Genomic DNA, 25,273 nt, shown 5'->3' with positions numbered 1-25,273 from the left:
TGCAATTAATATAAAAAATAGTTATTTTTATGATATGATATTACGTAATTAAATACACTTAAAATTATTTTAGTGTTTTAAAATTTAATTCTAAAAGTTAAGAAATATATATAATAATATTTTGACACAAAAATTAATAAATATTTTTTAATGTAAAAACAAATACAATTTTTCAATGAGACACATATATATTTGTATATATACTTTCTTATATTCTTTAAAATGTTAGTTAGGATACTTGCTCCCACAACTTATAACATAGGTCCATACCTAACTGAATTGGTACAAAAATTGATTAGGTATTTTAACCCATTATTTATTTATTTATTTATTTTTAGTTTTAAACGACAAATTTTATTTTATTTTTTTATTTTTTATGGCTTTTAAAAACTAATATACATTTAATTTTTATTTATTTAAAACTTAAAAGAATAATAAAAAGATAAATTAAAACTTCTAATTATTTTTCTAAGTTGAAATCTATTAGAAAAGCACAACATTAAAAAAAAAAAAAGAAAATTATAATGTGCTATTAACATGTGACAATTAGTTTGTAACGTAATTTTCAACTGGCTTTTGGTTATTTCTTATCACATTTTTCAGAAAAAATTGGAATCTATATATATACATACATACATAAATAAATTTTTGGCATTCAGTATCACTAACGAAATCTTTATCCAATTGCTGTTAATATATACTAGCGGCTCACCTGTTTAGCCGCTTTTCTATTGTTTTTAAGAAATTAATTTTATTTTTCTGTTAATATATTATTTATTTCTCAAATTTATTAGATAAATATTTTTTTATTTTAATATTGACGTGATCTTATTTATATCATATTTTGTTAAAATTAAAATTATTATAAAACACTTTAAAATGTTAAATTATAAAACCACACAATAAAGAGGTAATATAAAATCATCATAGTTTAAAGTTTTAGGTAATATATGAGGTGAAATATTCGATAGAGTAAATTTTTATTCTCAACTATTCTAAAATATACAAAAAGTATTTTCAGAATGATAATACTTCTATTGTATTTCTTTAAAAATTTTGACTGTCGTCTATTAATTTATAATATTTTTAATTTAATTTTTTAAATTTATTATGACAAAATAACGATATGATAAAGTTTTTGTCCGTTAAAATTGCGAAAATATTTTTAAAAATTAGTTTATTCATTGTACTTTATTTTGTTTTTTTTTTTTTGTGTTTATGTTATATTCCATACATTATTAAATTTTAATTTGATAATTTTTTTATCATCAAGGACTTATTATTTAGTTACTGTAATTTAAGTAAGATTTATTTTTCATCACTAAATGATGTTATGTGTATTACGGTTATTGCCATTAAATAATATTAAATAATATTTGTAGTAGCATTTTTTTAGTTTGTACTTAAATTAGTTATTCAATAAAAATTTGTCCGGTAACTCATAAAAATATATACAATGTTATCTATATTTTTAATTTGAGAATTTTTAGTTTAGTTACCTATTGACTTATAATATTTAATATAGTATTTTGATATTTTTTAAAAAATTAGAACACATTTTGCCATGACCAAATTTTACTATCTATTAAATTTTTAATTGGGTAAAGATTCTATAATAAAAAGGATCCATATAATTTATACAATACATTAATAAATACATGAGATAAAATAAGACATATTTTTGTACTATTTTACAATAGTTGTTATTTTGTGTCTAAGGTAGATCTTTTCTAATTTTACTATTTAATTTTAAAAGATATATGTTGTTACCAAATTTTTTTACAAAGTTATTGTTATTATTAGTCTTATGAATGTATTGCCTATTTAAAATTTATAGTATTTGTTAATTATTTGTTTTATTTTTTTATTATAGAATTCATAATTTTGTTTAACATTAGGCATTTTATATAGTAGTGCACAATATCAAACCTCTTAATTTATTCAATACAAAAAATATTTTAAATGAATATTATGCGATGAAGATAAAATATTAAAAATATAGGTAGAGTAAGTGAGTACTAACTTCATATTTGCATGGCTTTTAGTATTGTTTGTAACTGGTTCATTATAAGAGATTGATTGAGGCATTGAATTAGTAGCAGTGGTGTATGTCTCGAACTACACTAATACAAAAAAAAATACAAACTTAATATGTTTTAGATTATCTTAAAAGAATTAAAAATTAGTTCTCAGAAACCAAATCAAATCGCGTAAATTAAGTTAATTAATTTTGTTAATCTTCTATATTAAGATTTAATGTATAGGCAAAATGACTTAAAACGACGTTATTACATGTTTTGAATATATAGGGTACTAACCAGTTAGGACATCACCACATCTTTTACTTGAACAACTTCATTATAATGTGATTCCAGACCTATATTTTTAAAGAGCAATACAGATAATAAGCATAATTTGAATTCATAAGATTAAAATTAGTTATCATGATTAAAGTTAACTTTTATGTCGCGTATAAAGGTGATTTTAATTATTTTAAATTTATTTAATTTTATTCTGAAACAGAGAATATTTTAAAAATAATATTCTTCTATTATATTTTTTTCATTGATTTTTTTCAAAGTTTGAATATCGTCCATTAATTTGTGACATTTTTAAATTTATTTTTTTAATTTATTATGATAAATTAACAATATGTTGAGTATTTTGTCCGTTAAGATTGCAGAAATATTTTTTTAAAAATAATTTATTTGTTATACTCTAATTTATCTTTATTTTTTATGTTTATATTTTAACATTTCACATTAGGAATTTATTACATATTTAATATTATTAAATTAATATATTTTTTAATAATAAATAATGTTATGTGTCTCATGATTATTATTTGGGGTAAGTACGATTTTGGTCCCTTAAGTTTAGTGCCAGAATCGAATTCGTCACTCTTGTTATTTTGCCATTAAAGTCGTCCTTAATGTTTTTTTTCGTATTAAAATCGTCCTTTTCAATAAATTTTTTTGTTTTATTCCTAAACTACCCCTATCCTATTTTAATAATAAAAATTATAAAATTAAAAAAAAAAAAGAAAACGCGTAAAAACGCGTTGGGGGTGGGAGAAGAAAAGGGTTACGAAACGAAGGGGGAGGGGAGGGGAAGAGGGGGACGGGACGGCGCCGGGGAGCCTCCGTCATCGCCGCCGTGACCTCGTCGTCGCCTCCTCCTCCTCCAGAACTCTGATGATGATGACGATGAAGGGGGAAGGGAAGCCGCCGTCCCGCCGCCGCAGTCTCACCGTCCCGCCGCCGCCTTGCCGCCCTCCGGCACCGCACCGCACCACCATCACCTTCTTCTTCTTCTTTGTTGATTTGTTGCTTTCTATTTTTGCTTGTGTTAAATTTGTGTTGGATTTGTTGATTTTCTGCTTTGTTTCTGCTTCTCTGGTGGTGGTGGAGGTGGAGGGTGGGGGGAAGGGGATACGGGGAAGGGGTGGGGCCGCCTGGTGGGAGTGTGGGTGCGGGGAAGGGGAAACGGGGAGGGAGAGGTGACGCGGGGTGGGAGTGTGGGCGCTGGGAAGAGAAAACGGGGAGGAAGGGTGACGCGGGGTGGGAGTGGGGGTGCGGGGAAGGGAAAACGGGGAGGGGGAGGTGACGCGGGGTGGGAGTGGGGGTGCTGGGAAGGGAAGATGGCGAGGGGGGGTGACGCGGGGTGGGGGTGGGGGTGGGGGTGCGGGGAAGGGAAAACGGGGAGGGGGAGGGGAGGGAACGCGGGGCGGGGGTGGGGGTGGGGGTGAGGGTGCAGGGAGGCAGGAAGGGGACAGGGGGGAGGGGGAGGGGGACGGCGGCGGTGTTGGTGGTGGTGCTGGTAGTGCTGGTGGTGGAGGTTGTGGCGGTGGTGTTGGTGTTGGTGGTGGCGGTGGAGGAAGTAATTATGTTGGTAGTGGTAAGGGTATTTTAAGATAGTTATTCAATAAAAATTGATTCAGTAACTCATATAAATATGTAAAGCGTTATCTATGTTTTTAATTTTAGAATTTGAAAATTATTTATCCAATCATTGTTTGTAATATTTAATATAGTATTTAGATTTTTTATAAAGTTATGACCCATTTTACTGTGATCAAATTTTGGCATTTGTTAAATTTTTAAATGGAAAATAATTTTATAATAAGAAGGATTAATTTTTATTTATGCCATGTATTTAAATACATGAGATAAAATATCAATATTCTTGTATTCTTCTTCTATCATTATTATGTTTGTATTTAAGTCAGAATTCTCCTAGTTTTATTTTAAAATTATAAAATATATATATTATTACCAAAATTTTAAAATATGAAAATATATAAATTAAAATAAAAACTAAAAAAATTAAATTAAAGTATATTAAAAATCATTATGTTACATTAATTTAACACAATATATAAATATTATTTTGATAATAAAATTATTATGTTTGACAACTTTTTATAATTATCTTATAACGTAGTATTTTTGTGTTTAAAATGACTTCATTTATTTTTTTAATATGAGAATGCAAATGCATATTTTTTTATTTTTAATATTTTATCCCAAGCATCTATATTAATTTGAAACATAAATATATTTTTTTTTGTAATAAATTTATAATAAAAGTTTTAGTTAAAGAGTACTCAATACTTCTTTTAATAACTTAGAGCAATAAATTTATTTTCATTTTATAGTTATTACTTTGTAAAATATATTTAATCACTCAAATTAAAAAATACACATGACAAAAAATAAGCGTTATGTTAATATTTTTTCTCTTTATTCTATTTGTTATTATTAGTTTTATGAATACATTGTTTATTTTAATTTTTTAATTATTTATATACTATATGATAAAGATGAAATATTAAAAAATTATTATTTTGTCCACTAAATTTATTTTATGAAATAAATTATGTAAGGATATACGAAGTCTAAAAAAATTGGACACCAAATTTTAATAACTTTTTGTATTTTTTATTAAAGAGTGCTCTGTTATATATGTAATTTTTTTTAAGTTAAATAATAAGCATCAGAAATATATAAATAGTGTATTAATTTAATCAATTTTGATATAGAATACTAACCAATTATGTTACTATGACGTCTGTTATTTGGACCAACTTCATTATCATGCGCTTTCAATTCTAGATTTTTCAAAGAGTAGAATACAGATATTAAACAAAAATTAAATTTATAGCCGAAAAAATTAAATTATCATAATACATGTTAAGTTTTATGTTGCCTGAAACAAAATGATGATGATGATGATGGGTGGTTCTTACCATTTGTCTAATTGTAGTTAATTCTGTACTTGACAATGGATTTGGAATAGGAATTATATTAGTTGATATAATATGATTGCTGATTCGTTGAATTTTTCAATTATATTTGTCAGAACATAAGGTAGCAAGACACAAAGAAAAAGAATGATTGCAAGAGCATGATTGAAAGTGAAACAGATATTTAACTCTCTTGAGTAAAGTACGATTGATTGAAGGCGCAGAAGTTTTTGTTATTGAAAGTGAATCGGTATTTAAATTGAGTACGTATTAATAGTTTTTTTTATTGAAAGTGAATCAACTTTAAATTCTGTCGTGGGTTGAAAGTGAATCAGTTTTAAATCTGTCGTCGGTTAAAGCCAGTTTTTAAAAAAATAAAATAAAATAAAAAAAATTGAGTACGTAGTAGCAGTTTTTTTTTTTATTGAAATCTGTTTTTAAGTCCTGTCATAGGATAAAGCCAATTTTTAATAAAAAGAAAACAGGGGTAAAATAAAAAGAAAAGAAAAAATTGGATACCACAATTCCATATCCCATCATATATTGGTATAGATAATATTTTTTTTAGTAATTATTCATTAATAAATGTTGCATTAACGATTCTGTTTATTATATTTCAATGTGTTTATTTCAATTAGACTCAATAAATTACCAAAATTCAAACTTATTATCTTGAACTTCTTCCTTGATCATATGGTTAGAATCGTTTAACAGAAGATCTTCAGACCATAAAATTTTTAAAGTAAAAGAAAAATACAATAAAACATATTAGAAAACCTAAAAAAATAAAATAATTTTTAAAATAGAATATATATATATATATATATATATATATATAAGAAAAATAATAAATTAAAACTTACTTGGCCTATGACATAGAAAAATAAAGAGAACGAAATAATCATGAAAGTTGAAATAACGAAAAATATATAACACAGTTCTTATCTTTAAGACATTTAAATGTAATTAATAAAAAATAATATTATCTAATATAAAATAGATTAAAAATAAGAAAGAGATTAACAAAATCAATTAACAAAGTTCGTATCTTACTATATTTATTATATTTATTGTGTTATATGTCAATCTAATAATTAATAAAAAATAATATTTTTTAATATAAAATATATTAAAAATAAAGAAAAAAATTAACAAAATATACGTAGAGATTTTTCATTCTACCATTGGTAAGTTTAAATTTTTTTACATCTTTTATATGCCAATCATATGACAATGAATAATATTAAATTAATTAATCTTTTCGCAATAATTTAAAAAATTAGTAAAGGTCAATTTTAGTACTCTTTATAAATAAATGTCAAATTCAATACTCTATATAATTAATAGTTTAGATAGTTTAGGAAATTATAAACATAGACTTTAATAATACGTATCAATTAATAAACATAGATTTTGATAACACGTATCAAACAATGCAAAAAAAAATATTGATAAATTTTAATAAATATAAAATATATTTATAGATAAATTTTAGTACTATAGAATATATTTGAGTAGTAGTGCTCGATCTATAATTATACAAAAAAAATACAAACTTTAGATGTAAAAATAGAATAAGATAAAGAGTACTTATCCTTTGAATTTTTTTAAAAAAATTAAAAATTAGTACTCAAAAATAAAATAAACCGTAAATATAAAATACCAATCACTTGTATTATCATGACGTCTATTATTATTTTTCAAAAAGTACCTGTATTTGGCAATGGGAATTGGCATAGAAATTGTATCAACTTCCTTGTCAAATCCTCTTACGATGATTTGCAGGTATCCCTTTCTTAGTAAATGCATGTCAGAACCAAAAGATAGCAAGATGCAGGAAAAATGATCGACAACAGTGAGGAATATTTATAAGTGGAGCAGTTATTTAATTTTCTCACGATTGCAGCAGTTATTTAATGGGTTAATGACTTTTTTTTAATTATAAACAAAAATGTATTATTACTATTTTGTCCATAAATTTAATTTGTAAAATGAATTATTTGAGGGCAAATTGTGTCTATAAAAATTGGACACCAAACTCTGGTATTGGCTTTATATATTGGTATAGATATAAGCTTTAATTTACTCGGTGGAATTTATTATTATTTTTTTTGGCTGCTTCTTTTTCGAGAGAGAGAGAGAGAGAGAGAGAGAGAGAGAGAGAGAGAGAGAGAGAGAGAGAGAGAGAGAGAGAGAGAGAGAGAGAGAGAGAGAGAGAGAGGTAATAATAAAAAAATGGCTTAATCTTCTTTTATTTCTATCATAATATAATTTTTATTCTTTTCCTCTTATTTCAATATTTTATTAAGAAGGTTTACACACACAGCATATAATAATGTTCATAAGTTGTTATCGCTAGGAGGTTTGTTGCAACAAACAGTGCAGAATCGCGGCACCCGGGGGCAGCAATGATGGCAACCTTTTGGAAGCTGGTCAACTTCTCTTCCTCCACCAGAACTTTCTACTTCCTTATCATTTGAGGAGTTTGATATTTCTACTGCAAATTAATTAAATATACAATGAACATTTTAGTTTTCTTGAAACTTATTAAGGCACTAATTCACCAAATAAGCAACATAATAACTTTGCATAGAATCTTATAAAAAGGGTAAAGAGTTTATAAGATGAGAGATAGAATCTCTCTCGATGGTCCACCAGAAAAAACATCCGTGCATGACTTTAGATTGAACTTATACTTTATTTTGTTCATAAATGATAATAAATCATTTTTTAAATATTTATACAATATCATAGCCAATTATAGAGAATGTGATTTTTATAATTCAACTCAAACATATGTGAGAGAACAACCATTTTATATTGAAAGCAAATGTCAAATAATTAATCACCTGCTTTAGAGTTAGAGGAAATTATTTCAGGAAAATCTCTAGCAGTAGCTATCTTTGAAGGAATGAGAACAACCATAGCTAATAATAAGAGCCCTAAAATGAGTATTGCATTTTTGGAAGCCATTTTTCTTAAGGAACTAAGATCAGATGCGAAAATCATCAAGTTAATTATTTGATATATATAAAGAGAGAAAGAAAATAGTACTATACAAATTGAGAGGTAGTATGAACACACATTATTGACTATGATATTTATTGTAAGATAATAAATTAAACGGTAGCCTGATTTATTGTTATTAAATGACTATTTAATAATTGTATGAATATTATGAATTGACGATGGCATTGCAGATATCTTGCAAAATTCTGGTACATATAACCAAAGTCGACTTAACATTATTATAAATAATATAATTTATTATATAATCATACACTACCTAGAAAAATACATTATTAGACGAATAAATAAAAAGATAAATAATTTATAATAGTATCTTATTTTATGAAAACTAGGCATAATAAATTTCTAAATAGCTAAGATCTTAAGTGAAAAAAATACATTTAATGAGTGTCATCACAAATTCTATCACAAAGTGTGTATATAAATAAATAAACAAATAAAATATAAAATAACAAGGACACCGTAACATTATTCCACTACAAGAAAAAAGACCTATGGCCACGCTTTTTTTTTGCCACGCTTTAAAAGCGTGGCCAAAAGTGGTCAATAGCCACGCTTTTATGAGGGTGGCGATTGAATAGAGATTTGGCCACGTTTTTTTTGCTACGCTTCAAAAGCGTGGCGAAAGGGGTCAATGGCCACGCTTTTATGAGGGTGGCAATTGATTCGAAATTTGGCCACGTTTTTTTTTGCTACGCTTAAAAAGCGTAGCCATAGAGAGAAACCGGCACGCTTTTGAAGCGTGGCGACAGAATTTTATTATTGTAGCGCTTTTAAAGCGTAGCTGTTTCTACAAGTCTTTTGGCACGCTTCAAAAGCGTAGCCAAAAGGTTTCCCAAAAAAAAATTCAAAGAACTCGTGCCTGCTTAATCCTAAAGTTTTTCAGATAACCCTTCGATATGCCTCAGCCCTAACTCATTCAAAGACCCCTAAGCTGTTTCAGAGAACTCCTTCTTCAAACATTAACTCGTTCAAACCCAAACCCTAACAGTCTCTTCATTGTGCCTCACCCTAACCCCCTCTTCGTTGTGCCGTCGCAAATCCTCTGTCGATGCTCCCTCTGCTGCCGCTCCCTTCCGTCGCTGCTAACCCCTAACCCCTCCGCTGCAGCTCTCTCTGGCGCCGATCCCTTCCTCGTGCAGCGGCCTTTCCATCGATGCTTCATTGCTGGTTTTAAGAGCAGGTAAACCCTAAATCATTATCAATGGTGATAAGTGAGTGAGGATTTGCGAGTTGGCGACGAGTTACCGAGTTAGGTTTTAAAAATTCGCTCATCCATGGCTCGGAGCTTGTCTTGTTCGCGTTCACCTTCCCACAGAAGAAGATACTCTCGTTCCCCTGGTTCTCACCATCATGCTCACTCTCACTCTCGAAGGGATCGAACATCCTCAAGGTCCTCTATCAATCTTCTTCTTCTGCAATTCCATTTCCAATGTCTTGGTTTCCGTTTCAACTTTGCTTTTGAATCATGGGATTAGTTCCGAATTTTCAGGAGAAGAAGCCGATTCCCTAGCCACAGGCGCCGCAGAAGCAGAACGCAGTCACCGTCTTCGCCAAGGCGCCACACAAGGCACAGAAGCAGAAGCACTTCCTCGCCCTCTCCTCCTCCTCCTAAATCGCGCAGTCCTAGTGTCGTTGCGAACCATCACAAGCTCAAAAAAGACGAAGAAGAAAAGAGAAGGTAACTGATTTTTGTTATTTATCCCTTCATTTATTTATCTATTTTGTAGTTTGTGTTCGTGATTTTGTTCCTGAATTGGTTGATAATTTAGTGTGTAATGTTGGTGAGAAAATGTGAAATGAAGAGAATTCTTGGTAGATCTTTTGGAATGAATTTCCTTCTTCTCTGAGGGTAAGTGATGCCAATTTGAAAATGCAACAGAATAAAACCTTGTTTGATTCCTAAGCATTGAAATTTCTGGCCTCAGAATTATTAAAACATATTGGAGTCTATAAATAAAACCTTTTCTCTTGCTTAGAGGTTTGTACCCTGAGATTTTGTCATGGTAATTTAATACTTCACCTACTAGTATGCAGAATTAGTCCTAAAAATTCAATGTCACTTTTGTTTGGTTATGTTATTTCATAAATTGCTAGCCATCTAGCTACCTCTCTTTGGAATAATTTTCGCAATGTGAATATTTGGCTATTTGGTTTCTTCTCAAATTGTAGAATAGAAAGAATGATTTTAATTGTCCGCACAGCGAGGGGGTGTCCTCATGTTGTTGTTGCTTTTAATTGTTTGCTTTGGGGACCAACTCTTCTTTCCCTTGGTGTCACACTACTTGTGCCCATTATTTTATATCCATCCTTTTCATTTGGCTACAACTCTTATTTCTTTAAAAACCATGATCGATTGTTGACACAGCAAAGCACCACCCATCACATATATTTTGGGCAAGGGGACCTTGTTACATATTTTGCAAAGTGGACTAACTAAAATTTGTTAAGATCAGATTTGGTGCAACCTTTTTGCTATTCGTATACTATGTAATGATATATTGATTTTTCTCGATTTCTTTTTCAGGTCAGTGTATGCTTTTTAAATCAAATAAAGTCGAGCATGGTCAATGTTATTTTATTGCCAATAGTTAATTTTAAGGGTGATATTTAAAGAAGGGGTTCTTTGTAAGTAGAATAAAAGAAACAAAGTTTTTTGTTGCTGAAAGGAGGAGTTACTATTACATTGTTTTGCTATTTTCTTGCTCAAGGGAGAAAAAGTGTGGAGATTTCTTCTTGGCCCATCAATTATTTGATGAGGTTAGAAGCTATGGATTATTCATTCTTTGTTTCTTTCAACTTTAATTTGTTGCTGAAATTCAGTGGATTTATATCTATTTATATCTATAGAAAAAAAGAACAATTATTAATGAATGGTAGGCCATGGAGTCCACGTTCAGTTGTCGGACATTGCAGTTGCATGTGGTCTTGTAACATTTTTGTTACTTTTTCTATATTTGCATGAATTTTATTTTGTTTTATTAAGTGACGAATTATACTTATCTTTTTAATTTATTACACATATGCTAATTTCTCTAGGAAGAGATGATGATATTATGAATTGTGATACTAATTATTATGAACCTGAAAAGCTTACACTATTGGTTATTCTTTCGTATGTGATGCTGTGGATGGTTGGGCCACTCGCAAATTCAATCAAGGTATAAACTTTCTTGTAGAGGTCATACCAATTTTATTCTATCTGTTTATATAATTCTTTGACGAGTGTTATGTATACATTATCTCTTTCTAGTAAAGCTTTGCTGAACTGGTAAGACTAGACGTTGTTTTAAAAATATATTGGGTTCAGACTTAGGGGCTTTGTGGCAAGTCTTGACCACAGAATGGGACAGCATTTCCTCTATACTAACTTATTTAGTTTAAAAAGGTAACTAGTTTATTTGATAAATAAATATTAACCTGGTTTTCTTGATTCAGTGTCGACCTTCGTAGCTGTTCTGGACATGGTTAGTTGGTTACAGACAGGTTATACAAACAGCACAAATACTTATGAATAGTTGAATAACGATTGCTATTAAACTACTTCAGTTCTGTTGATTACTTATTTGAGATATCCATCTTTATAGGATGTCTTAGTATATTTTCATCACTTCATGCAAATCTAGTGCATTACCTGTGTCTCTGATCTGTAGAGGATTTTCAGCATGTTGCAATTTGGTTTTACCATGACATTTTAACTGTTTTGTGTATGCTGAAGCTTGAAAGGTTAGAGTTTGGTGATATCAATTATCAAATGCACAAGGCAAGTGGAAAGTGCTACCACATGGCATGTGTCTTAATCACTTTCTTATGTCTTTCATCTAGTATCACCTCATGAATCATGATTTTATAGTTGCCAATTTTGTCTTGGTTTGCTTGCAAACTCATTGCAGACGTTACTACTTGCTATTAAAATATATATGGAATCTGGGCCAAGCTGTTCTCATGATACTGGTTTTCCCCTGAATCTGCAGGTTGTTTTGTGAATTTCGAGTTCGCGAATCACACAATAATCACAAGCAAATGCAAAGGACCCAATTATCCACCCAAAGAATGTTATGGGGCATTCAAAGAATTTGCATGCCCTTACGCCGATGTGTTGAACGATTTACAGAATGATATTTATTTGAGAATTCAAGAAAGGTGTGCTATTTATTTGATATCAAATCTGACTGATGATTCCTTTGAAGTTCCTTGTGATTACTTAAAGTGGCATTATTTAGTGAATTGGACTTGTTGTATCAGCTTCACTTATCTTACCTGTACTATGACTTTCGCAGAACTGGGCTGATTCCTGGTGTAGATGAACATGAACTTCAGGATAAAGTAGACAAAACATTCAAATGATGTTGCACAAGTTCCAGGGGGAGAAATGAAATCTGAGCAAGGTGAACACATTTATATTTTATAAATTAGCAATTTTATGAATAAAATTGAACTTTTACAAAATTGTTAACTTTGTAAAATTACAAATATGGATCATGATTACGAAATAGTTATTTTTCTTCCCTCTGGATTTTGATGAGATACTTGTGGCAGGTATAATGTTGCTATGTATGTGTTCATGCATACAAAGAAAGTGGGACTACTTTGGAAGCAGAGTTTATATGAACTTTCCCAAAAGAACTCATGTATAAGTGTTAGGGCATTATTTTGGAGAACAAATTCTGGTGACTGCATTGTTTGGTTCACACTATCACAATGTTGATTTGCTATTTGCAATGTCTGGTCAATACTTTAAATGTTCAAAAAATATAGAAGTGATAAGAGTCTAACACTCTTCTTATGATATTTTTCAGGGGCTAATGACTTTGGTCAACTAGGTAATAGAACTGAGGAGTGAAGGAAACATCTAAAGAAAGTAAAGCCATTAGAGTTAGAGTTTGTAAAATTTGTGTCTTGTATAATTCTTAATTCTCTTAGAAATTCATTTTTGTTATTGTTTGTAAATTTCATGTACGCAGCTGTTGCATGTATACAGATGACATTGTTGTAAGCTTTTACCAAGTATTGAATGAAGGAACATAAATTTGAGTGCTCCTATGTAGGATTTTATCAGATTTTTTTTTTAATTTGATTTAGCTATAGCCACGCTTTAAAAGCGTGGCAATAGGTTTGTATCTAGGCACCCAACTTAAAAAGCGTGGCTATATCTCTTTATCGGGACGTTTTATCTCTCTATTGGCACGCTTTTAAAGCGTAGCCATATCTTGCTGTTGGCACACTTTAAAAGCGTAGCTATATTTGGCACATATGGGCACGCTTTTAAAGCGTGGCGATCTTTTAAAGCGTGGCAAAAAATAAAGCGTGGCGATAGGTTATCAAAAGCGTGGCGATAGAGCAACCGGCACCCTTGCAGTTGTGACCCTTTCAAAAGCGTGCCGGTAGCTCAAAAAGCGTGGCGAAAAGCTATCGCTACGCTTTTTTTGACTTTTCGCTACGCTTTAAAAGCGTAGCAAAAAGCCTGTTTTCTTGTAGTGTTCATTGCTATATAAATGCATACACATGTAGTATAGCTCGTTCACATTAAGTTCTCTCCAAACACAAATGCTTTCACCTTCCTGGGTAGGGTTGGAAGTGAGTGAAGCCAGCTCATGAGCTAGCTCGAACCCGACTCGTTAATAGCTCGATAAGTTGAGCTCGTGAGCTAGTGAGCTAAGTTTGAATTTGAAATTGAGCTTATAAATTAAATGAGCCGAGCTTGAGCTTGGATAAGCTCAACTCATTAGCTCGTGAGTTGACTCGATTATATATATACACATATTCTATATGCATTTAATCTATATTTTTAATATTATATATATATTAATGATCTTAATTATTTAAAATTTTATATTTATTTTTTACATATAATTTTGATGTAGGATATGAATAAAAAATTTATAATTTTAATGTAGGATATAAATGAAAAATTTATAATTTATTGATAAATAGAAATATATAAAATTGATCTTTTTAAATATTTTTTAAAATATATAAGTTATAATTTATTGATATAGAATTATAAATTACGTATCTATGTTTCTATAATTTGAGCCAGCTTGTGAGCTCGAGCCAGCTCGTGAGCTCGAGCCAGCTCGTGAGCTTTCGGTGAGTCGAGTTTGAGTTTAAAAAATATGCTCGATTATTAATGAGTCGAGCCATGAGCCAAGCTCAATTTTGTGAGCCGAGCTTGAGCTTGGTCTAACTCGGCTCAGCTCGGCTCACTTCTAACCCTATTCCTGAGGTACTATATATCCTACTTGTCAAATTGCTTTTCTATTATTTTAAAAATAAATTGTTTTTAAAATTTTCGTGTTGATAATTATTTTAAATATTATTGAAAATTAAATGATGTATGCATAGTTGTCAGAACTGAATTCGTGATCGAATCGATTAGATTATTGGTTTACTTGTTCACTAATTCAACAGTTGAGTCATTAATATAATAATAATTAAATAAATATATAAAATGATAAAAATTAAAATTAAAATAAAAAATAAATAAATATAATATTTATTATTGAACATCTGAGCAATAAAAATAATATTTTACATCACTCAAATCTAATAATATTTAAATAATTTATAAATTAAATATGGATGACAATATAATAAATTAAAATTTTTTGAAAATAATAAATATATTTCGCTAAAAATAAAAGGTTATGTAATTAAATTTTGGAGTTAATGAAAGAACTTTTAAAAATTTATATTATTAAAAGACTAATATAGAAATATGCTGAAATAAAAGAAAGATAATATGATTAAAAAAAAAAACTTGTTGCTTAGTACTCTTTATTTAAAATTATCAGTATATAATAAAAGCAACAGCAGCTTAGCGGCATAGGCATCTGGTGTAAGAACACTGGTATTGCTGGTCCCAGGTTATTGTTAATTGGTCCAATTCGGGTTTTAGTTTTTATTTATTTATTTTTTTAAATGGTCAGAATAATAATATGGACCGATTTAAAAATTTGATTTATCAGTTTTTTTAGTTCAATTGACCAGTTTGATCCAATTTTACAACTATAGCTGTATGTTTTTTGAATTTGTAAAACTATATAAAAAAATTGCTTCTTTTATTTTAATATATTTACTCAACTTCTAAATTTTAAATTTCTATGCTTAACTCATCGATAAGTGCACCGAATCGCACCAAGTAATAACAAGGTGAGATGGTTATCGTTCCCACAAGAATTAATGAATTAAGCAAGTAATGATGAATTAGTTATTCTAGTTAGACGATTCAAATTTGGATGATGATTCATCAAGAAAAATAAACTGGAATTGAAATGACTTGATAAAGAAGTAAATGAAAGCAATAAATGACTTGAATGTAAATGACAGAAAATATAAATGACAAAAATTAAAGTAACTAAAGGCAATAAAATAACATAAATAGAGAATTAGATAACATAGCAATGAAGTAAATGAACTAGCAATGAATTAATTGAAAACAGAGAAGAAATAACAACAAATTAAGGAAACAATATGAGAGAGAATGTTAAGGATTGGAGATATTAAATTCTTTGGATCAATGAATTTCACCTCTAGCTCAATCATGCAATTAAAGATTTCAGGCAACCTTAGGTAATTGAATCCCAATTTCTTGTTAATTCAATTTCTCTTAAGCTAATCAATCACTAATTCCTTGATCAATTATTTATGAGAAGAGATGAAGTATATATGTTCTCTAATTTAGAGCCACACAATCCTCAAGATCTAGATAAGATTTGATTCGATACCACTTATCAAATTCAAATATAAGATTATGAGAATTGAGAGGAAGAGTTTTCAAGCTTGATTTCTATGGTTCGCTCTTCTAAGTGGTCATGACACTACAAGAAAAGAAAGCAATTTCAACACTTTTTTTTTAACAATCATAATTAAATGTCAAAATTAATATATATTTTTAACAAATATTATAAATGTCAACTTTTCTATTTTTTTTTGATAAATAACTTGACCGTCGAAAATTATTGTTCAATTTTGACGGTCCCCAATTTATTTCACTAAGAAATAAGAAAGCATCATACTGCTCCTTTCCCTTGGCTCCGTCAAAAATATCACACTCCTCTCAGTCATTCTTCAGCTCCAGTATAATGATGATGAGAAAGTATAGCCATGCATGTTAACGGACATAAATTGCTCCAGTATAACTTCAATCTCAAGATCTCGTTTCATTCTTGAGTTCCAAAATCAACTTCGTCTTGTTAGGTATGTTTTTCTCTCTCTCTCAAGATTTTTTTATTCTTTCATAAATCTGTTTTAATTTTTGTTTTCATGCTTCAGATTTCAAAATTTTTATATTCAAGCTTCTTATTACTTTAGGTATTAAGGTAAGTATTCATATTCTTAGATCTATTCTCTAATTTATATTTTTTGATTTAGCTTTTTATTGATCTATTTTATAATTCGTAATTTTTTATTTGTTCGTCATACCTAATTGCTCTTGAATTTGTTCCTCATATTTGATTTGGTAATTTGTGTAAATCTGTTCTATATATTCGGTAATTTGCTCTACTCTGTTTGATTTTTCTATTTCTTTTATTCATAATAAAAAAGTGAGAGAAAGATAACTGTGACTTAGTGATGCAATTTTAGTGTTTGTTCTATTTTAGAGTTTTATTCAATTTATGTTTATCTAATTTGACTTCTAATCCTTTGTTTTTTTTTTCTTTTCAATTTTCGCACACCAAGTGTTTGTTCTATTTCCTAAATCAAAAGTTCATATCAAATAGGAGTATCTAGCTTTACTTTGAGAGCTTGGATATATATATATATATATTTTATTTTGAGAGTCTGAATTTCTATAATATATTAATTTGCATTAGTAATATTGTTTATTTGCTTAATTGCTTAATATAGGTCAAACAATTGTATCAATGGCTTCCAAATTGCTGTTGAAGAAACAAAGTCAACCAGTTGAGGCAAGTATTCTTTATTATTGAAGCTTACTCTTTGTTAAACTTAAAGAATTTTAATTGTGTTTAGTGGCATTTTAATTTTTCATGTACTGCAATCTCACTGCTCTTTTAATGGTTTTCAGCCCCTCCATTTCTTTATCCCAAACATATATATGTACTTCAATATTTTATTTTATTTCATTTGGTTCTTACCTATCCTTAAATATTCTGGAGGGGTGAAGGCTAAATTTGTATTATAACTTTTGCCATCTCTGCTGTTTTTCATTAGTCCAAAACAAGAGAGTCTAGGGTTGCCATCCTGTCCACCATTGATACCATGTAGACATATACATTACTTGATAAAACATACTGACTTAAGAAAAGGAATAAGCCTGCTCATAGAAGCTTAACTACCTAATCGAACAAAATTCTATAAGCATTAAGATCATGGTATACTGCCCTTCCTTGACTGCTGCAATATTCCAATGCTTGTGCCAAATACAAGGCAACTCTCAGCCTCATTGCCCATTCCATGGGCTGGGACTCCCCTGCCAGACGGATTTCGCACAAATCACAATCACAAATCAGTGGTTATTAACTTAACATTTCTGAAAACATTTAGCTTCTCATGCAAAATGTCTAGTCCATGGCAATTGTTGACACAACATGGCATATCTCAAAACATTCATTCCCTCTATATGTTACAAATGATTACAATTAACAAAACCAAACAGAAAAAAAATGAATGGAACTCACAGTGAAAGAGGTGCTTGGAGAGAGTTTCATGAGGCATAAACTCTGCCACAAGTAACCTCTCTTCTCCTTCACAGCAACAAAACCAAAAGCTTATTCTTTATATGACCTTTTTTTCTTTTTATTGGTATTCTAGGATCTCCAAATCTAGCCAACACTTGTTCACATTCTTTTCTGCTATTCCACACCATTTCTTCTAGCAAAAATTACCCTTAGATTATTTATTCTTTTTAAAGTTTGAGTGCTTTTTTTTTAACTCTCTGAACTACTTATCCTTAGTTTTTGTCAACTCAGATTTCATTTCTATAATATTCTGTTAATTACTTCAAGTAGATTTGGCATGCATGAAAGAATTTCTAGCTTTTATAAGTACCACCACTTTAATCTCGTTTGTCGTTAATTATCTGTCAATTAAGTAGTGCATGTATGTTCATTTCTTTTTGCTTTAACTTTTAGGATCCCTAGACACCACATATATATGCCTAATGCATAGAATTCAATTCCCTAGGTTCATATAGATTTGGATTTTTTTATTGTTTTCCACACACCTTATACATTTATTTATAATTTGATAAATCTATGCTAGGCTCAGGTATTTTTGGAAGTTACTCACCGAGATAACATATTTTATTAGTACCTAATATGCGTTCGGTGCATGATAATATGATATTATAATTTTAAAAACTTAAACTATTACTTATGGAGATGTTTCTATATGAAAATAATAATTAAAATATTAATTTATAATTATTATTTTCTTATGAATAATGAGTTTAGAAATAACATATTATTAGTTACACTACTAAAGTATGAGACAGTGTGAGTGTATATATGATGATTGCATGGATTATTCATTATACAAAAAGTGATGTTTGCATTATTTTTTATTATTTGTTATACATTTATTATGATAAAATAAAAAAATTTATCTTTTATCATAAATCTGGAGGACACTCTGGAAAGAAAACATCATCAACAGCATAGTACTATCCATGGACACTTTACTTGTGAATATAGCACCAACCTGAAAAGCACACCATCATTCTTCACATTTTCACATATAATTTCCCTTTTATGATAATCTTACACAACACCTTGAAGGTACAATTTATTTCACATATAATTAGCAATAACTCATGGTTATAAAGTTGAAACAAAGGATAAAGTACTACCGATTTTCAAGCAAACTGGAAGACCCACAAGAAATTGTAAAGTGACAAGAAGATTGAGTCTAGAAGAAATAAAGCAATCTCATCTTTATATTTTGAAGAACTGTGATCAAGTTACTCCTTTCATATGGTAAGCATAGTTGTATTTAGATAATATTTAACTTTTATTTTAGAAGTATTGCTCAAAACTTATTGGCCTTTATAAATGCAGCAAACATAAAGAAATATTAGAAAAAGAGAACCCAAGAAATGTTCAAAAACGACATGATCAAGAATTTTCAGATTGGTTTGAAAGTCATGTAAGTCCTAAATATGGATGAAATATTAAATACTACTTTTTAATCAGGTTACATACTACTTTTTAAAGTCATGTAAGAATTTTTTTTAACTATATATTTTCTTTTTCAAATCAGGTTACATCTTTGTATAAAGAAAAAGATGAACAAGTAACCCATCAACTTTTATGTTTAGCAAGAGGTCCAGCAAGAGAAGCCATATGCTATAAAGGATACAAAGCAAACGGTTTTATCTTTCACACAAAAGATTGTGAGAATCATAGAAAAACTCAAAGTAGTGGAGTTCTGGTAAAGCTAAATTGTGGAAAGGAGTATTATGGAGTCATTGAGGATATTGTGGAGTTATCATATATGAATGATAACAAAGTTGTAATGTTCAAATGCTTATGGTGGGATGTGGACAATTATGGTAGAGGAGTGAAAGTAGATGAATATGGTGTCACCCTGGTAAATAAAGGTCGCACTTTGAAGACAAAAGAAGTATTTGTTATGGCATGTCAATCTGAGCAAGTATTCTATGTTGAAGATATTTGTAACTCCAATTGGCAATGTGTTGTAAAAGTAACTCTACGTGACTATTTTAGCATGCCTTTAGAAGAGGAGGAGGAGGAGGAAGTGGCTGATGATATGCTTGATGAATAAATAGAGTAATAGATAGATTTTCTTTTTTTACTTGAAACCTTTTCTAATAGAAATTAATTGCAATTATGTTTTTAGGATTTTAATGTTTCTATTTAATATTTTTATTGAAATCCTTTTGATGTGCTCTTGTTGGTTTTAATAATGAATATGATTTGTTAATTTAGCCAAAGACCTCAAAGATTATTAATAGTGTTGCTGCTAGAAGAAATAAAGGGATTCAGAGTCTTGTATCTAGAAGAAATTTAGCTCCATCAAGTCATTTACAACAAGCTGATTTTCTTTCTAATAATGATGGAGTGCATGGAAAAAAAGCAAGTTCATCAAGTCACTCACAACTTAGAAGGCAATTTGACTCCCTTTCTAATGATGATGGAGTGCATGAAAAAAAAGCAAGTTCATCAAGTCACTCACAACTTAGAAGGCAATTTGACTCCCTTTCTAATGATGATGAAGTGGATGAAGAAGAATTTGAATCCGGTATATATTTTTTAGCATTTTTTAATTTCATTAGTCTCTTTTGGATATTTATTATGAGGTAGATTTAGTTTTCTGACATAAAAATATTAATTGCATGACTAATTTTATTTGTATGTCTTCTTTGTGACATTAATGCCATACCATAAACTTTGAAGCTAGTGACTACAATAAAAATAGTAGTGCTATACCATATAGATTTAAAGGGTGATGGGGTGTGAGAAGAGAAGAGAAGAGAAGAGAAGGGCAGTAATTAAAAACTGAAGGAGGGGACAGGGGCATGGGTCAGGGTGGGTGCGTGCAGTGCAGTGCAGGGTGTAACAAAGACAAGCTATTTATTATTCTTCCCCCCACTAAATTCTGAGTTGCAGAGGTGAGTCTTATATACTAGTATATTATTATATATCTGGCTAGCTAGGAATTCTGCTTATGCCATCTAGTCTATGTATAATGTATGCTTCTTTTGTCCTTTTTCAATGCTAGTTATTTTTTTGTCCTCTAAATTAAAATCTACTGTTTTCTTTGTATTTTCTCCACTTGCTGTCTAAATAAATTCCTATTTTCTCCACTAATATATGTCTGAAAAAATATCTTGCTCCTATTATCTCACTGATTTAAACAGATTTTGTTGCACCGAAAAAAAAAGTGAGAGGACCTACACGCAATCTTGAGTTAGCAAAGTTACCAGCTGGAAAAAGACTTGACATAAATTGGAGAATGAATAGACCAGTTGGTCCAAATGCAAAGTTGTTCAAATCAAGATGTACTGTTCTAGTTCGTGATGTGAAGAATGCACCACTAAAGGTTAAAGAATGGGCTGATATCAAAATAGAGAACAAAATAAAGATGTTTGGCCTAGTTTTGGTAATATTCATGTTCTCCTTATTATGTTTTCACATGCTTTTTTTTATTTTTATGTCTATAAACTCAAACTAATAGTATATGTTATGTTCTTTTAAGACATACTTTAAAGTTGAAGGTCGAAAGCATTTAGTATGGGCTCAAATGAATTCTTCTTATCGGAGTTATCGACATCTACTAAAGAAAAGGTATTTTGAACCTTATGATAACCCTGAAATTGCTCGAGCTAATATACCATTGGAAATGGAAAAAGAGGATTGGGATTACCTTGTGAATCTTTGGATTGATGAAGGCTGGCAGGTTTGTACTTCACATGACATAATAATTGTTAATTGACTTAGATTTAACTAGCCTCTTTTATCACATGTTATGACATATTTTGTTAATTACTAGAAAATAAGTCAACAAAATAAGATGAGTCGAGCTGCAAATAGCATTATCCATACCACTGGTGCTAAGGGAGCCCAACAAAGAGCTGAAGAGGCGGTATCTAAATTTTACTAATTTATAGACTTAATTTGAAGATATATATTAGTTGTTATATTTATAAGAAATGTTATTTGTGGCTATAGTTTGAGCAAACATGACAAGAAATTGACCGTCTTCGTCTTTGGGAGCTTACACATACCCGTGCTAATGGACAAGCTTGCAATGAAGAAACTCAAGAAAAACTTGTAAGATATTAGGAGCTGTTTCTGCTTCAGATTTTGTTGTGAAAGTCTTGAAAAATTGTGTTTGTTTTGTCCTTAGTTTATGTATGTTAAATTTTCTGCTTGTTAAAGAAGCCTCTAAATTTTCTGCTTGTTTGATTTTGTTAAAGATATGTTAAATTTTCTGTCTGTTCTGCCTGGCATTTAATGTTGCTAATTGGTTTCTTTGCGGTGAATAGTTCAATTCTTTAACACTCTTTCAACAAAAAAATCATTGTTAGTCTGTAATTGTAGTAAGATGGTAAAGTGTGATGCAATATTTTTCATCATTAGAGTGCTATCAGCTGAACAGGTACTTTTTATCAAGTTGTGCATGCTTCAACTTTGGGTTTTGAATCTTGAGCCTAGTAACTGATCCCACTTAGCCCAGCAATAATGTGAGCCTGATTGGTATGACCCCTTAAGTGTGCTACCTTGGGCCGTTAGAGCTTTTGGATTTTGTAGAAAATTAATCACATGTTTTCTGGAATGTGGAATCTGAAACATTCATCATTCGAGTGCTATCATGGTTCTCACAAAATTATCCTCTAGTTCTCACTACTCGGTCAAAAATAATTTTAATGCTGAAATGTTTGGTGAATGTCGATATTTATATTTATGTTTTAAAAGCATTTTATATTTATGTTTACATATATTTTTATTGATTTTATTAGGTTGATTTGATCCCTTTTAGGATTTACTTAAGGAATTATCATCTCAAGTAAATGAAGGAACATTAGAGATGAATGAACATGAGGTGATGGTAGAAGTATTTGGACCTGAACGACATGGACGAGTTCGTGGTTATGGGGCTGGCGTGACACCTACACAGTTATGGGGTCCTAGATCATTCATATTTTCTGATCTCCAAACAAAACTTCAATGTGCAGAAAAAAAATATGAAGACTCTAAAATAGAGGTGGAAGATTTAAAGAAAAAGGTAGATCATATGGCAGGAATACTTGAGCAACTATTGGATGGAAGGTTGCCTATAATTCAAAGTGATAACAATCCTACTTCAGTTGATTAATGCTCAAGACTTTGATGAGTTTATGTGTGATTCATATAGCACTATACAAAAAAGAACATTAATATGATATTGAGTATTGGTTTTGGTACTTGGTGTTAATTGTTGTTGATATACTTGTCAAATGCTAAATAAGGAATGCTATTTGTACTAGTTTTGAATCATGATCAATGATCAAAATTGCAAAGTTCTTGTTTGATTTTATACAATGATTATGTATGATAAAGTGAAAGCATATTCATGTCATAGTGGTAGAATTTTTGTTTTGTCTATTGTTATAGTAATTTTTATTTAAAAAACAAATAATAGGTGAAACTAACCTTAACTTTTATAATAATGAATGTCAAAAAAAATATAATTGAGTTTTTTTTATGGTAAAAAATTGTCAAAAAATATCCATGATATAGTATATTTCACGGTTAATAATTGTAAAAAATTGTTGTTGAGAATTTTTTATGGTCAATAAGTGTCAAAATAAATAGTATTTTTGACGGTTAATAAGTATTACAAAAAATATATTCTCAAATTTTTCTAACATTATTTTTGACGGCCAATATTTATCAAAATAAGATTAAGCTTTTTTGACAATTACTTAAATGTTAAAAATACTATTTTTGACAAAACTTTTATTAACATATTTTCACAATTAAAATAGTGTCAAAAATTGTTTTATTGACGATTTTTAATTCTTTTTTGACACATATAACCCTCAAAAATAATCTATATTGTTGTAGTGTGAAATCCAAATTAGATTTAAACTATCTTCCGATAGATTTGTATCTTTGTGATAAAGAACAAAAACTCTTCTTGAAGAAACAATAAAGTATGAATTAAAGATGGAGATGAAAAATAATCAATCCATTAGAAGTAATAGAGCTTTTCCCCTTAACAAAGAAAGATTTAGCTACTCATATCTTAGAAAATTCTTCAATAGGTATGAAAAGTAAGAGAAGGAAAGAGTGAAGTGATAATAATGAAAATGTTACGAATGCCTTTCTAAAGAAACAATTGGGGCTTTTATACTTTAGTCTAACTATCCCAAAAAAATTCAAAATGCCATTCAAATTACAATCCAATCCAACTTTCTAACTAGTTTCATTAATGTTCTTCCTTGCTTCAATTGAATCCTGAGCCTTGTGAGTTGTTGTGGGCTTAATTGGTTGGACTTAATGAGCATTAGATGTAGCCAACGTTTTGTCATTTTGAGTACCAAAATGTGACTATTGATGTGTGCCATAAGCTTTACTAGAGAACAAAATTGAGGCTCAAAGTGTGGTCTTAAAAGTGTGCTTTAAGGGTGGGATGTGAGGCCCATGCATGCATTGGAATGCCAATTCAAGCCTTGTTTGAACTTGAAACATCGAAGGCGTCTCTAGGGTGAACGCTTCATAATCATGCCCACTTGTGGCGTTGGAGACGCCATGTTGTTGTTAAGAATTAGAGCTTGCATTTTGTGGCGTTGGAGACGCCACTTCTCCTTCATGTTTATGGCGTCTAAGAAGCCACATTGTTGCCTCAAGTCTTGCTCTAAGGAATGGCATTGGAGATGCCCAAAATGGTGAGGAAAGATGGCGTCTAAGATGCGACATTGTTGCCAAGAATTTGCCTCTAGGGAATGGCGTTGGAGACACCACCAATAGTGAAGAAAGATGGTGTCTCACATTGAAGGCACCTGGAGTGTGATGATTATTTGCATTGGAGATGCCATTTTCCATGGCATTGGAGACACCACTTTCATCTTCAAATGGAGGCCCTGGAGTGTGATGATTGTTGGCATTGGAGATGCCACTTTGCATGGCGTTGGAGACGCCATTATGTTGCATCAATTTGAGGTCCTTGAAGCTAACATCCTTGGTATACAAAATGCCAATCATGTGGAATTGGAGACAAAAGTAATGTGGCTTGAAATGGGTTCTCTATTGTTGTACCATTTGACTTGTTTATCTTTGGCAAAAATCCATTCTTTATCCTTTAGAATGTTGCTCTAGAAGTGTTGCTTGAGTGATTCCTCTATTGATGGTTTTGTTGTTTATTTTTCTATAATTTCCTACAAGAATTCATAAACTCAAAGTAATCAAAGTAATTTTCAAATTAAGCACTAAAACACTTCATAATTGAGCATAGTTCATTGACTTTCTATATGAAATAACCATGAAAAATAACTCATGATGCACATGCATCATAACACCAAACTTGAAA

General features: G+C 30.2%; 2 protein-coding genes and 1 long non-coding RNA gene across 18 annotated transcripts; 2 read left to right on the top strand and 1 right to left on the bottom strand.

Annotated features, from left to right (window-relative positions):
- Positions 1–7,467: 7,467 nt before the first annotated feature.
- Positions 7,468–8,243, bottom strand: LOC112776674 (uncharacterized). The gene is made up of 2 exons (XR_003190115.3): positions 8,095–8,243; positions 7,468–7,742 (listed from the first exon to the last, which is right to left on the bottom strand). It is a non-coding gene; the product is annotated as an uncharacterized lncRNA (long non-coding RNA).
- A 916-nt stretch (positions 8,244–9,159) lies between these two features.
- On the top strand, positions 9,160–13,316 carry LOC112776664 (uncharacterized). Of its 12 annotated transcripts, none has more exons than XR_011877508.1 (7): positions 9,172–9,668; positions 9,768–9,956; positions 11,437–11,456; positions 12,250–12,418; positions 12,556–12,663; positions 12,815–12,945; positions 13,075–13,316. XR_011877508.1 is itself a non-coding variant. In XM_072227513.1 (6 exons), exons 1-5 carry the CDS (start codon positions 9,553–9,555, stop codon positions 12,620–12,622), a joined length of 561 nt encoding a protein of 186 aa, XP_072083614.1. In that variant the 5' UTR covers positions 9,172–9,552; the 3' UTR covers positions 12,623–12,663; positions 13,075–13,316. The 12 variants fall into 12 exon arrangements, 4 of the variants coding, with proteins under 4 accessions (XP_072083615.1, XP_072083614.1, XP_072083613.1 ...); XR_011877509.1 differs by having other exon boundaries at positions 12,815–12,978; XR_011877507.1 differs by having other exon boundaries at positions 12,815–12,998.
- A 2,737-nt stretch (positions 13,317–16,053) lies between these two features.
- LOC112778502 (uncharacterized) lies at positions 16,054–23,320 on the top strand. Of its 5 annotated transcripts, none has more exons than XM_072227063.1 (9): positions 16,054–16,474; positions 16,550–16,596; positions 17,126–17,187; positions 20,188–20,500; positions 21,120–21,361; positions 21,458–21,658; positions 21,752–21,844; positions 21,931–22,032; positions 22,742–23,320. In XM_072227063.1, the coding sequence occupies exons 3-8, from the start codon at positions 17,143–17,145 to the stop codon at positions 21,943–21,945; spliced, it is 909 nt and encodes a 302-aa protein (XP_072083164.1). In that variant the 5' UTR covers positions 16,054–16,474; positions 16,550–16,596; positions 17,126–17,142; the 3' UTR covers positions 21,946–22,032; positions 22,742–23,320. The 5 variants fall into 5 exon arrangements, with proteins under 5 accessions (XP_072083164.1, XP_072083166.1, XP_072083165.1 ...); XM_072227065.1 differs by having other exon boundaries at positions 22,722–23,320; XM_072227064.1 differs by lacking the exon at positions 16,550–16,596.
- Positions 23,321–25,273: the final 1,953 nt, after the last annotated feature.

Source organism: Arachis hypogaea, chromosome 19 (assembly GCF_003086295.3).
Source record: "Arachis hypogaea cultivar Tifrunner chromosome 19, arahy.Tifrunner.gnm2.J5K5, whole genome shotgun sequence".
Classification (NCBI taxonomy): Eukaryota; Viridiplantae; Streptophyta; class Magnoliopsida; order Fabales; family Fabaceae; genus Arachis; species Arachis hypogaea.
The sequence above is the reverse complement of the archived record's forward strand: the minus strand, read 5'-3'. Positions and strand labels throughout refer to the sequence as shown.